Source organism: Meles meles, chromosome 2 (genome assembly GCF_922984935.1).
Source record: "Meles meles chromosome 2, mMelMel3.1 paternal haplotype, whole genome shotgun sequence".
NCBI lineage: Eukaryota > Metazoa > Chordata > Mammalia > Carnivora > Mustelidae > Meles > Meles meles.
The window spans coordinates 98989340-99003790 of record NC_060067.1 but is presented as its reverse complement, the minus strand read 5'-3'; the positions used below and the strand labels follow the sequence as shown (position 1 = coordinate 99003790).

General features: G+C 39.5%; 1 protein-coding gene across 1 annotated transcript in view; it reads left to right on the top strand.

The window, feature by feature from the left end:
• Positions 1-429: 429 nt before the first annotated feature.
• FAM241A (family with sequence similarity 241 member A) overlaps positions 430-14451 on the top strand; it is a 45571-nt gene continuing 31549 nt past the window's right edge. Inside the window, exon 1 of the mRNA XM_045998226.1 lies at positions 430-766. Within this exon, the coding sequence (XP_045854182.1) occupies positions 596-766 (171 nt within the window). The 5' untranslated portion in view covers positions 430-595. The remainder of the gene's footprint in view (positions 767-14451) is intronic.

Below are 14451 nucleotides of genomic sequence, written 5' to 3'. Positions count from 1 at the left end.
GCAGGGGTGTAACTGTGTATTACACACACACCCCAGCACACATGCTCCCCTCCCTCCCTCACAAACACACTTTCTTACATACACACCTTATTTCTCGCACACACTGCTTTTCTAACACTTTTACACACACACTCTCACACATACAATCTCAAAATCTGTTATGTACCTAGTCACTCTCACACACTCCAACAGTCTCACACACACACTATCTCATACACAGACTCTTCACACACAATCTCTCACACACACATACATACAGTCTCTTCATGTACATTCTCACACAGTCTCACAAACACGCGCGAACACACACACAGTCGCTCAGTTCTCTCACACACGCCCCCGTTGGCTCCGCCCCCGCCGTGGCCCCTCCCCCGGGTGGGCTCCGCCCCGGAGGCCGGGGCGGGGCGAGCCAGTGACAGGAGAGGCCGGGCAGGGCTGGTACTTCTGGCACCCTGGCCAGCGGGGCGCGCTGCGGAGGCTCCAGTCTGTGGCAGCGCGGCCGATCTCCGGACGGCCCTCGGGTGGCGACCGCTGCCTCGCGTTTCACGCTCGGCCTCCTCCGGCGGCCGTCCCGGCGGCGGGAGTTGGCGACGGGATGTGCTCGGCCGGGGAGCTGCTTGGTGGCGGCGGCGGCGGCGGCAGCAGCGGTGGGGAGCGCGACGAGGACGGGGACGCGCTGGCGGAGTGGCCGGTGGCGGGGACAGAGCCGGAGCCCGGAGCGAGCCCGCGCCGACGCGGGCAGCGTCCGCTGGAGGAACGCGAGCAGGTGAGCGGGGAGGGGCGGCGCGGCCCGGCCGGTTTCCCTAGCCCCACCCGGCGGCGGAGGGAAGTAGGCGGGCGGGCGGCGCCTGTGCTCTGCTCGGCGTGGGGCGCTGGTCGCTGCGGCGTTCGGGGAAGCTGCCGGGAGGAGCGGTTAGACTGGGCCGGGCTGCGGGGCCATGCGTGCGCGGTGGCGAGTGCCCTGCGATCGCGTGTCTGGCAGGGTCAGCACAGCCCTTCTCCTGCTGTGCGGCAGAGGAGGCTCAGGCCAGCACCCAGGGCTGTGTGGAAGTACCTCCATAACGGTCACTTGTCTAAAAGCCTTACGTGTAAACACTTTTTTTTCCCCCAACTTCAAGTCAACACCCCTGTGCTGTGTTTTAGGGGATAGTTGCTCCCTTCCTGCCCTCCATCTTGGCATTTCTGAACACACACCTAGCGCCTCTGAAAAGGTGTGGGTGTATTTCTCTAGATATGCAATCAATGTCTGAAGGCATGTGTAGGAGCGAGTATTACAATAGATATCTTGACAGGGACTCTCCAAGAGTAGGTTCGTCACATGAACACAAAAGAGATCTAAACTTCATTTTAAAAGTGAAAAAGCAAGAAAATTGCTTTCTGTTAGTACCAAACGGAAAGAAGTATTAGTAAGGGAAAGGAGAAGTTGGGTAATTTTTGAAACCCTCTGAATTTTTCCTCACTACATGAAGTATCATAATAAGCATTACAACATATCAGTTGTCTTCAAAGGTAGGCAAGAAATTTAATAAAAGAAACTGAGTTATATGTAGGACGGATCTTCACCAGCAAAAACAGTAATTAGACTCTCGAAAATACCTGAGATCAGCCAATCTTCAGAATCACATTAAGGAGCAGGAATTCAAATGATTATCTCTGCCTTTGCTGAAGCCTGTAGTGTTGGGACAAGGAATTGATACCTGTCTCCTTTAATTATTCTCCATCTGTCCTTTTTGTAACATCTCACAGATTCCAATATCATCACTAAATGTATTAATAGGTAAAGTATAACTTCTAGGATTTCAATATTTCATTCAGAAAACAGAAATACCATTGCATGGGACATACAAAATATGCCTTAGCATTAGGCTCGCTCACTGTGTAGAAGAGTAATTTTTCATCCTTATGACAATATAAGAAATGGCTTGGTGACTGAAGCAAATAATTGGTTGCCAGGAGATCTTCCTGATTCCCTTCCTAATGCCACTCTTCTTCCCAACTATACCAACTATACCATGACTCAGTAGCTAATGACTCCTCTTGCTTTAGTTCAACTGGAAAAGTGAAGAAAACAGCAACAGGAACTCCCTGAGTGGTGGTGGTGGTGAGGGGGATACATTTGAACTAAGGTTCTCAAAGTAAATTTTCAAATGTTGTAAAGGAGCATGTAAAATATTATTTCATTTACACTTCTGTGGATTTTACATCATCAATATCTCCAGTCTTACCAAAATTGCTTATGGTACAAAGAAAAAGGATGAAACAAAAAAAATGAAATATATATACTAGAAAACATATATCCCAGCACTTTGCATACTTACTTCTTTCATTCCCTGTCATGGAAAATTTTTTTCCTGTACTCCTTTAAAATGTTAAAAATGTTTTTTAATATATATATTTTTAAGATTTTATCTACTCATTTGACAGAGAGAGAGGGAACACAAGGAGAGGGAGTGGAGAGAGGGAAAAGCTGGCTTCCCGCTGAACAGGGAGCCTGATGAGGGGTTTGATCCCAGGACACTGGGACCTCGGCCCAAGCCGAAGGCAGACACCTAACAACTGAGCCACCCAGGTGTCCCAGAAAATGTTATTTTTTATTGATGATGTATTTTTGTACTGTAAGCCCACACACACAATAATTGAGAATTACACCTGAGATATGCACTTACCACAAATGAGCACCAAAGAAGAACTTAGCAAGAAACCAAAAATGAGTGCTTGCTTCCATAGCGCATATACTAAAATTGGAAAGAAACCAAAAATGAACAAAAAAATGGGGGCAGTGTAACCCTTTGTATAAGAAGCAAGCTTTGGTGATAAATCATTCATTGATAATATTATCACCAAGGCTTCTTTTCTTTTTTTCTCAAGTCCTACAAAGGAAATTTAAAATTTTTATGCACTCCCTTGCAATGATGATAACTATAGATATAAAAATGTTTGAGGAAGAAGTAAATGAATTCAGTGACTATAAAATATATCCTAAGGAGTTGTTTGATTTAGTTTTTCTTTAGGGGATGGTATGTGTTTGTTTGTTATTTTTTTTTAATATTTTATTTATTTGACAGAGAGAAATCACAACTAGGCAGAGAGGCAGGCAGAGAGAGAGGAGGAAGCAGGTTCCCCGCGGAGCAGAGAGCCCGATGTGGGGCTCGATGTGGGGCTCGATCCCAGGACCCTGGGATTATGATCTGAGCCAAAGGCAGAGGCTTTAACTTACTGAGCCACCCAGGTGCCCCTGTTTGTTTGTTATTTTTAAGAGCACACAGACTCCAAATTACAAGAGAATATTTTTGAAAACTTGTTTTGCAGACTGGTTTTTAGAATTTAAAGTGACTTTTTCCACAGAAACAATGATAGACACAGAAACAAAATCAACACTAATTAGCTGAAAATGAGGCAGAGTCCCTCTTCCTGATGTCCTTTCTTCTTAGCATACTCACTTGGTGTTCCACAGTCGTAGCCTCACGGTTGTTGAGAGAGAACTGGCGGCATCCGTGGGGGCAGCAGCAAGAGACAGCACAGATTCTTTTTTATTTCTGGATCAAGGCTATGGTGGTGCTCTTGAATGCAGTAGCTCCAGAAGACACCTGACTTTTGCTCCTGCAGCTTTCGGTGATTTTTTTTCAGCCCCTAATTTTTTGTATTAAATATCTTTCTATTTCTATTTCCTTCACTGAGTTTTGCCCTTACCTGATAACTTGATGAAGCAGGTTTCTTCCGTTAGCTATTCCCCAGGCTAAGGATCCCTCTACATGCATCCTTTCCTTCACTGATTTTTCTTTCCATTCCTGTCTGAAAGTTCATATGCCCTTCCTTCAGCCAGGAAGTCTCTTGTATCAGCTTTGGCTGTACAAAACCTACCTTTAGGGCGCCTGGGTGGCTCAGTGGGTTAAGCCGCTGCCTTCAGCTCAGGTCATGATCTCAGGATCCTGGGATCGAGTCCCACATTGGGCTCTTGCTCAGCGGAGAGCCTGCTTCCCTTCCTCTCTCTCTGCCTGCCTCTCTTGTGATTTCTTTCTGTCAAATAAATAAATAAAATCTTAAAAAAAAACAAAAACCTACCTTTATCTCATTGGTACAATACCAGCTCAGAATATATCTATAGCTTGATATTTATTTCATGTAATACTGAAATAGTAATATAGGTATTTTCTTAATAACTAAGATTGTCAGCATTGCTTTTTTTTCTTACTATTTGTTCTTAAATGCCACTCCATCTGAGAGAAAACGAAGGTTCCTTTGTCTCTCCTGGTAAGACGATGGACAAAGGAAGCCTAGTTAAATTCAAGTATCCTTGAGGACTTGAAAGGAAGACTTGAAAGAATAGAACAGGTCCTTTAGATGAAAGAACTGTGTCAAGTTTGAAGTAGGCATCAGACATCTCAGAGAGATAACCAAGGGAAAGAGACAAAATGCCCAAAGAATTGAAGGGAGAAGGTATAACTATCCCACGAGTGTGTTGTTCATTGTATGTGTGAGAGATGATTCAGTGATATTCATAACTATGACCATCAGATGGCTTTATATAAGAGAGTCTCTGATCTACTACATAAGTAAGGGACTAAACATCTCTAGTCCTTTTATTATATACCTACAATGTGCATAGCATCTGTTTAGATGTGGCAGTTCACAACTTAAATAACCTAAGATGGCCCTTCGTACCTCCTAGAGCAGAGATCCTATTATCCTCAGACTGACTTTAGAATCTTTATCTTTAGCTCTAAGGTCATTATGGTTATTGAAGTAATATACTTTGGAAACTGTGGGAATAAAGAAAACTCTAGGGAAGAAAACAAAAGCATTTGAAATCCCACTCCAAGTAACATTTTGTTAAAAAATACCAAACGTTTAAAAAATATATATCTCATACAATGGTATTTCTATATTCATCTCTCTCTCTCTCATATATTACTATACTTGTATATATACACACATATATCTTAACATGTTTTAATGTAATACTGAATTTGCTTTCTTGTTTTAGCTACTTAGTGTGTTGTTTCATTTTCCCGTGTTATGAAAAATTATTTGTAAAAATTATTTTAAGGCTGCCTAATAGTCCATTTTCCTACTACACATGAAGGTACAAACTTTCTTTTTAAATAATGCTATAAGGAAAATCTTTCCTTGTAAATCTTCACAGTTCTACCTTGCAATAGATTCCTAGAAACGAAAGAACTAGGTCCATGTGTCAAACTCATTGAAGCCTTTTGGAACATTCTAAAGGATTGCTTTCAAAAAAGATCACACCAATGTACACTCCCAGCATTGGTGTGTGAGAGTGCTAATTGGAAACCATCCATGCCTCTAATGAATGGTATAACTTATAGATTAATCTTTGCCAATTTAGTGGGTCAAAATTATCTTATGTTATAAGATATTGCTGGAGAGGTTTACTAAAACTTCATATATTTATTGAGCATTTGCATTTCTTTTTAATCATGTTCTTTGAACTTTTTTGACACTAAAATGTTAATCTCTTACGTCACATTGATTATAAATATTTTCTGTGCTTGCTATTGACTATAATTTTGTAAATGATATTTTTGATTTAAAAATGCTTTAAATTTTTATTTGCTAAAGGAATTTATTTTAGTAGTTTCATTTGCACATACCACACATATACACATGCATAATGCATATACATATCTATATCTGTTTCAGAGCATTCTTTCTAACCCTACAATCAGTTAAATATCCAGTATTTTCTTGTGTGTGTGTGTATTTATGGTTTTATTATTATTTTTTAAATTCTGTATGTTTTGTCTCTTTAGAATATCTTTATGTATTGGGTGGAGTTATAGAGCTAATTGGTTTTTTTTCTCTGCCAATGATTGGATAATCCACTTTCTCCCTGGCTTATACAATCCTTTATAATAGTTATAAATAGTAAAATCTATATTAAGCTTTTACATTTTTGTTGGTATTGTGAACAGGATTTTCTTCCCCACAAATCATCCTTTTGTTGCTGGTTTCTAGCTACTGGCTTTTATATATTTAGTTTTTATCTAGTTACCTTTCTGAATTCTTTTATTAATTCCAATGCTAATAAATAACAGTATCTCTTAGACTTGATTCCTTTGCATCTTCTAGATATATAATCATCCAGTCTATAGATAAGGTTGATTTTGTTTCCTTTCAAATGCTAATGCTTCATTTGCCTTTGTGATATCTAGAACTTTCAGATCAATGCTCATTTACAGATATGTAGATGAATAAATGAAGAAAGCTCTATAAAACCTATTGCCTGGGACACTTGGGTGGTTCACTTGGTAGAGCTTCTGACTCTTGGTTTCAGCTCAGGTCTTGATCTCAGGGTTCTGGAATCCACATTTAGCGTGGAGTCACCTGGAGAAATTCTTTCTGTCTCCCTCTTCCTCCTCTCCTCCCCTTCATGCATATGTGTGCACTCTCTCCCCTAAAATAAATAAAGTAATTAAAAATAAAATAAAAGCACTTGCCAGAGTATATGTTCCACAGGATTATCTGTTTAAAAAAAAAAAAAACTGCAGCAGAAGGAAGGCTTAAACTTCCTCTTTGATCTATTAAAAATATGGTCAATAGTATAAATTCTAGATCCAGAATACCTGTATTTGAGTCCTAACTCTGTGACTCACTAACTATAACTTTGGGCAAGTTAATTAACCTCTCCAGACCTCAATTTCTTCACCTATATAAAGGGAATAATAATTGTATCAACTTATAGGATTGTTGGGAGGATTCCATGAGTTAATGTGTATAGAGTGCTTATAGCAATCCGTAGCACATAATAATCATATAAATGTTAGCTTTGAGGCCTAATTTTCAGACAGAATCCACACTGAAAAGAAATCTAAGAAATAGAGTTTTCAAGTTTCCTAGCCTCTGCATTTAGAAAGTCACCATAGGAGGAAGGTGCTCCTATGTTTTAGTGTGCATACGAATCATCTCTTATTAGGTGCAGATTGTGATTTCCTTGGTCCAGGGTGAGGCCCAAGATTTTGCATCTCTAATAAGCACCGAAGTGATGCTTGTTGGGTTCCCCAATAATGGGTCCATGGTCAAAGGAGTGAGACTGATACAAAGCGAAGGTCAAGCAGTTTTAATTCGAGTCATGCATCGAGAATCAAACCAACCGTCAAACCGACCGGTGGGGGATGCACCTTACAGAGAGGGTGATGACCCCTCCCTGCCTCACAGACTAACTTTTATAGAGCAAAGGCCATGTGGTTGGACCTGGCCACACACAGGTGGCAAATGAGATTGTAACACACAGAGAAAGCTGCACAGTCATGCTAGGTCACACATGGGTGGCCAATTGAATTACAATTCACCCCTTAGTAGCTATTTGAACTAGCCTATCACCTTGGTCAGAATTGGCACCCAAAAGGCGGGGCCAACACTCCTTGGTAGCTAGAGAGACAGTATGAGCGCTTTACTGATTGGATGTCTCCACCTGACCCGACTCATCCCTGCATTCGGGCTGTTATCTCCACCTGACCTGACCCAACCTTGTATTTGGGCTTTGTTACCTGGGACTTGTTTCCCCGATTTGCTTTTAAGTAAGTTCCCCTGGGGGAGCAGGGTCAGTTTAAGTTTTACTGCATAAACAACAAAATGGCTGTTCAACTGAGGTGGGGCCGCTCTGGCTAAATAGGTCCTTACAATGCTGCTGCTATGTCCATGTACTGCATTTTGAGTGGCAAGGGAATAGAGAGGATAAGCAAGTCAGTCCATAATATTCACCATACTTGCCTTTCAACATAGTAAATACAGGTAAGGAAGTCATTTAACTCTTCCCTAGAAAGATATATTTGAACTCTTGGTGAGGTACAAGAAGACAACAGTAATTCCTCAAACCAGTGATTTGTTCTAGGTCCTACAACTAACTAGTCCTGGAAAAGACCAGATCCCAGGTCTCCAAATTCTAAAGCCAGTGTTTTTTCATTTACTCAAAGAGCCCTCCCACATAATGGGAGAATAGTCCTGACAAAACTGCTGGTCTCCCTTAGACTGTGTAGTTCAAAACTAGATATCTGTTTATACCTACTTCTTTTCACATTGTATTTTTTTTATATGTGTATTATTTATCTAATAGAAGAATGTGGTCTTAAGGAACTGTGGAAACTAGTTAAGCAGTCTGTAAATCCCTTGAATCATGCCTGATGCTGGAGCTTGAGGTTCACTGGGCAGGCAGTTAGGAAGGAAAGATGGATATAAATAATGGGTTAAATCAGGAGCAGCCTAGATCTCATAAGCATGTGCTAACCCATAACTATGAAAACTTAACTGGATCCTTGACTTTCACGGCTTCCCAGCTTGCCAGTGTGGATGACCTGCTACAGCCAGGGCCTTTTCTCAAGTAGCTAAACCCATACATCTATATGAGGAGTTGGAGAAGCTAGAGGAGGATCTGGGGAAAGGGGAAGCAGTCACAGGCCCAAAAGCTGTGTTGCACTGACCAGGTGAGACAACAATCAGCAACAACACATGAGCTACAGAGTGGCTGCTGCCCTTCCATCCTCCAATCTTCCAAGAATCCCATGGTGCACCCTAACTTTGTGTTGAGCAGGAGTCCCACAGTCATGAAGATTTAAAGCCAAGGCTCACCACGGTGTCTTGCTGAATGGTATGTTCTAGAGAGTGGTTCAGTCAACTGGGTACGGGTGATGCTGGGGAAAAGGAAGCCCCAAGGTCTGGACTGAAGAAAATGGATGATGTTTTCCCAAGATTTCCAGGGCCATGAGTCAGGACTTGTCATTAAAAGGAAAAAAAAAAAAAAGCCAAGGGCATGATTGTGCCTCTTGTTAAAATACAAGTTCTGATTCAGTAGATCAGAGGTGTTTCATTCCTCACAAGCCCTCAGATGATGCTGATGCCACTGGTGAAGGGACTGCACTTTGAGTAGCAAGATCTCTCTTTCATACTTTTTTTTTCTCTTTCATACTTTTTTTTTGTTTTTGCTTTTTTTTTTAATTTTATTTATTTGACAGAGAGAAATCACAAGTAGGCAGAGAGGCAGGCAGAGAGAGAGAGAGGAGGAAGCGGGCTCCCTGCGGAGCAGAGAGCCCGATGCGGGGCTCGATCTCAGCACCCTGGGATCATGACCTGAGCCGGAGGCAGAGGCTTAACCCACTGAGCCACCCAGGCACCCTGACGTTTTTCATTTTGAAGACTAGCAGGATACCACTGGCATCTAAGAAAAGGAGCCCAGGGATACTGCTAAACGTCCTATAATGCACAGAACAGTCCTTTACAATAAAGCATTACTTGGCCCAAATGTCAAAAGTCCAAATTTGAGAAACCCATCTCAGAATGTATTAAGGTTCCAGCAGTTTGACTTGTCAAGAATAATTACTCTGTTAATTGAGATTTCAATGGATAGTAAAAATTATTTTCTGAAGCCTATGTGCCAAACAGGTAGTCCCTCAACTGATCATTTCTCTTATCTCATCTTGTAACAACTTCTCTTAACATTCTCTATTTTGTTCTCTCTCTCACATCCTTTTTCCGCCCCACTTTCCTACTACCACCTCCTTTCTCACTCTTCCCATTGAGGGTCTCATTCTCCCACTGTCTTTTATTCTTCCCTGACCTCTCAGCTACTTTCTCTTTTTCTCCATACAGCTCTCTACTACCTCCTCTCCTCTGTAAAAGCTAAGCCTTATGGAACGATGAAAAGGGTTTTGGAGTATGACAATTCTAAGTTTGAATTCTGGCTTTACTGTTTTACTAATCACTTAATCCCTCAGAGACTCAATTTCCTCATTGTAACTGGTATTTTGCTACCCACTTCTTAAAGTTCTTATGAGGATTTGGTGACATTATGTATACAGAATACCTAGCATATAATAGACCTTCAATGAATATTAGCTCCTTATTTTGTCCTCACCTTTCCTCTCATTTTTCCCTCTGGTTCCCTTCTTTTTTTTTTTCCTCTCAACTAACCACATCATAAAACTGTATTTTTAGTATATGCAATACTTAGGTTTATAGAGTAAATATTACTTATGTATTGAATAAAGTATTAAGATTTACTAATCTAAAAATTAACTGTTTAATATTTCTCTAAAAAAAATTAACTCACCAACCTAAAATATGTTGCGTTTTGTGGAGATCTTGAGTGGATTTTTTTTTTCAACTGTGCGTCACTTAACCTTCCTAGGAAAAAGAATATAAACCTTCCTCTGTACAAGTTATTCTCAATTTCCTATTCAACAGAAGAAGTAAAGCAAGGTTAAAGGGAAAAAATAAAAGCACCATGACGTTAGCTTGTCCTGAGAGGCCTAAGTAAAAACTCTTTATCTTTATTCCCACCTTCTTTAAGCCTTAGGACACTATTCATTTTCTGCCTTCTCTGGAGTTGTAATCTTATCTTGCTGTAGCAGCTTCAAAAACATTAGGAGTCCTTACTAGTCATGTTTTGGTTCATTAAGTGTGTTGTATGTTTGTGTGAGGTGTGTGTGTGGGTATATTTAAGGGAAAATATTAAGACAAGCAAAAGAGTAGTTTCATTTCAGCAGAGAAACTGAATTTCTAGTTAACTTGATGCAAAAGATATTTTCTGTCTTCTGATCTATTTTTCCCTCATATGCAGTGGGTTTGTTTGTTGTTGTTGTTGTTGTTTTCCATTTAACCTCATTGGCTACTACACCTTTTCTTGGCAAAGGAAGAGGAAATGATTGGCTTTATTTGTTGTTACTGTTTTCTTACAGCATCAACTATAGCTTATTGGTATTCTGATCAAAGAAAAAGCAAAGTGTAAGTGTTTTGAACTTTATGGGAAAATAGGTTAAAATTATTATTAATACTTAATATCTATACACAGTGTTATGAAAATTAAATTTCTATTTATGGTTTTTACTATATTCTCTTTGATATATTTTCTAACATCTCTGAGAGTTTTTAATTCTCTTTTTCAATTAATCTGAAAAAACTGATTTTTTTTTAATCTTCCTGATAAAAATCTTACTTGAACATATGTAGACCATCTACAGAGTCAGGGAACATACATATGATTTCTCATAACTGGCAAATTCCATCAATCTGATTGAATTCAGAATACCTTATTTATGGTGCTCAGAAGTCTTCTAGTGACATATAACAGAAGCTATTGTCACTTCCCTAAGTTGAGAGTTTAAAAAGAGTGTCAGGGCACCTGGGTGGCTCAGTTGGTTAAGCGTCTGACTCTTGGTTTTAGCTCAGGGGATGATCTCATGGGTTGTGGCGTCAAGTCCTTCATCAGTCTCTGTGCTTAGCAAGGAGTCTGCTTTGGGATTCTCTCCCTCTGCCCCTCCTACGGCTCATGTGTACACACGCACACACACACTCTCTCTCTTTCTCTTAAATAAATAAATGAATCTTTTTAAAAAGTGGGGGGAGTCAATTTTAAGGAAACATGTTTGATTTTGACTACTATCAGTAGACAAGCTATCCCATCTTGTAGTAACATCTAGTGCACATATAAGATATTCATGTTTTTAAAAATATGTAGATATTAGGAAAAGTACAAATTGTGGAAATTTTTAACCTACAGCTTGAATTAATCATATTCTTCATTTCATGGCCTAATACTATCTCTCATTAGTTCATGCATAGCCCTTTTTTTCTTATTTAATTATTTTTTCATTATGTAGCAATTCTCTTCCTCTACAATAGGTAACTTTTTTAAAGTGATCTCTACCCTCAAGGAAGGGTTTTAATTCATAATCCTGAGATCAAGAGTCACATGCTGTACTGACTGATCAGCCAGGTACCTCATAGGCAACTTTCTAAATATGTTTAATAACTTTGGCTAAAATTGTGTGTTACTTTTTTGAATACTTGATGATTTCAATAGGGTATGTTTGCAAATGTGATATAACACATTGGATCCTAACTCTTAACTATAGAGAACAAACTGATGGTTACCAGAGGGGAGGTGGGGGGAGAGATGGATAGAATAGGTAGGTGATGGGAATTAAAGAGTACACTTTTCATGATGACGGGTGAGTAACGTATAGAAATGTTAAATCACTGGGGCACCTGGGGGGCTCAGTGGGTTAAAGCCTCTGCCTTCAGCTCAGGTCATGATCTCAGGGTTCTGGGATCGAGCCCTGCACTGGGCTCTCTGCTCAGCAGGGAGCCTGCTTTCCTTCCTCTCCCTCTGCCTGCCTCTCTGCCTACTTGTGATCTCTGTCTTTCAAATAAATAAATAAAACCTTTAAAAAAAAATAGAAATGTTAAATCACTATATAACACTGTATGTTAACTACATTGGACTTAAAGTTTTAAAACTTAATAAAATATTGGATCCTATTGGTTAAAATGGAAATGAATACAAATTTTAGTATTTTTCAGTTTATAATGATTTAACAGACCAATTCAATAACTAGCCCGTGGTACACCTGAAACTAATGTGTGTGTCATTTATACTTGAATATTTTTTAAAAAACAACTTACAGTACTATATATTAAAAGGGTTACTTGAACGGTATTTAAATTATACCTTAATAAACCAAACCAACTTAAAATAAAACAAACAAAAAAGAACTAGCTGATAGTCTCATTGATTTTCTCCTCAAAAAGTTTTTTTCTCCTTTATTGGATCTACATAATTTCAGGAGATAAGTGAAAATAAATAATAAATGCTATAACTTTGCATTTAGTTAGAAATGGCAAACTAAGAGCACCTGGGTGGCTCTTAATTTCTGCTCTTGATTTCAGCTAAGGTCATAATCTCAGGGTCATGAGATTGAGCCCCACATTGAGCTCTGCACTCAGTGGAGAGTCTGCTTCTCTCCCTCTCCCTCTGCCACTCCTCCACCTCTAAAATAAATAAATGAATCTTTTTAAAAAATGGAGAAATGGCAAACAAGTATAAATCTAATAATAAACATGTTATAAGTTATAATATATGATACCACAGTTAGGTGAAGCTTTATATGGTTGGTAAATTTTTTATGTTTGACATTATTTTGTACATTTTGTAGGAAACGAAAATTGTGATTATATTTAATATCCAAGGAGCAGGAAAAGTGTACAACCTCACTAGAAATAAAAGAAATGCAAATTAAAACTTAGGAATTATTTTTCACCCATCCAGTTGTTAAAGATTAAAAAGATAAGTGGTTATGTGTTTAAAGAAATTATATAACATAAGAATATACTCCAGTTAAAAATATAAACTGGTTCAGTGTTTCAGAAATCTGGTATCAAACCTCATGAGTACATACTATTATCGCCCCTACTTTAACTTTTTTTTTTTTTTTAATATATTCTTATTTATTTATTTATTTGACAGAGAGAAATCACAAGAGAGGCAGGCAGAGAGAGAGGAAGGGAAGCAGGCTCTCCGCTGAGCAGAGAGCCCGATGCGGGACTCGATCCCAGGACCCTGAGATCATGACCTGAGCCGAAGGCAGCGGCTTAACCCACTGAGCCACCCAGGCGCCCCTCGCCCCTACTTTAAAGATGTAAAAAAATGTAGTACAGGGAGCTTAAGTAATTTATTGAAAGTGTCACAGCTAGTAAGTTGTGGAATTGAGATTCAAACCCATGCTTAAAGCCTGAGTTTTTAACCACCAAGATAGTGTTGGGCCATGAAACCAGTTTAGTGGATTGTGAACAGGATAGGATAGATAAATTTTTTAGAATCTATCACACATGGTATGAGTGTCATTTTTTAGATCTTTAGTTTATATGTACCAGTTCAAAGTATAAAACATATTTTTCATGTAAATCATAGTCAAGATCCCAAGTCAAGATCAAGATCATAACTAGCTCCTTACTGTCTCAAGGTTTTTGCCTAGACTCTTTTCCCCAGCTCTTCCCTTGACAGAACTTGTATCGTCAACCTAGCTGTTACCTCTCAGATCCCAGCTCTGCTTACCACATAGAATCTCCAACCCACCCAACTTCTTCTGTTCCCCTATTATGTTATAGTTTCTTCATAGCTTTTCTCACTATTTGAGATTATCTTAATAATTTGTTTGTTAAAATATTTATTCTCTGCCACTCTCCACTCCCCGCCTCGCACACTCAGAAGAACATGAGAGCAGAGATCATATTTTGTGGGAAATGCTTCAATTATTTTAGCATCTCTGGGGTGTAGCATAGTCTGTAAAACCTTCTATCCAAAACAACACTGCTGGTAAAAATCAATTGATGCTTTGGCTGAAGTAATGTGGCTTCCCAATAGCAATTATGACAAAAATTAATTTCAAAAGAGAGAGGACTTTGGAGCGTCAGGGTGGCTCAGTCATTAGGCAGCTGCCTTTGGCTCAGGTCATGATCCCAAGGTCCTAGGATAAAGGCCTACATCGGGCTCCCTGCTCAATGGGAAGCTTCTCCCTCTCCCACTCTCCCTGCTTGTGTTCCCTCTTTCTGTGTCTATCTTTGTCAAATAAATAAATAAAATCTTCATCAAAAAAAAAGAGAGAGAGAGAGAGGACTTTGTGTATAACAGGAACATTCTCTATTGTCAAAATCAAC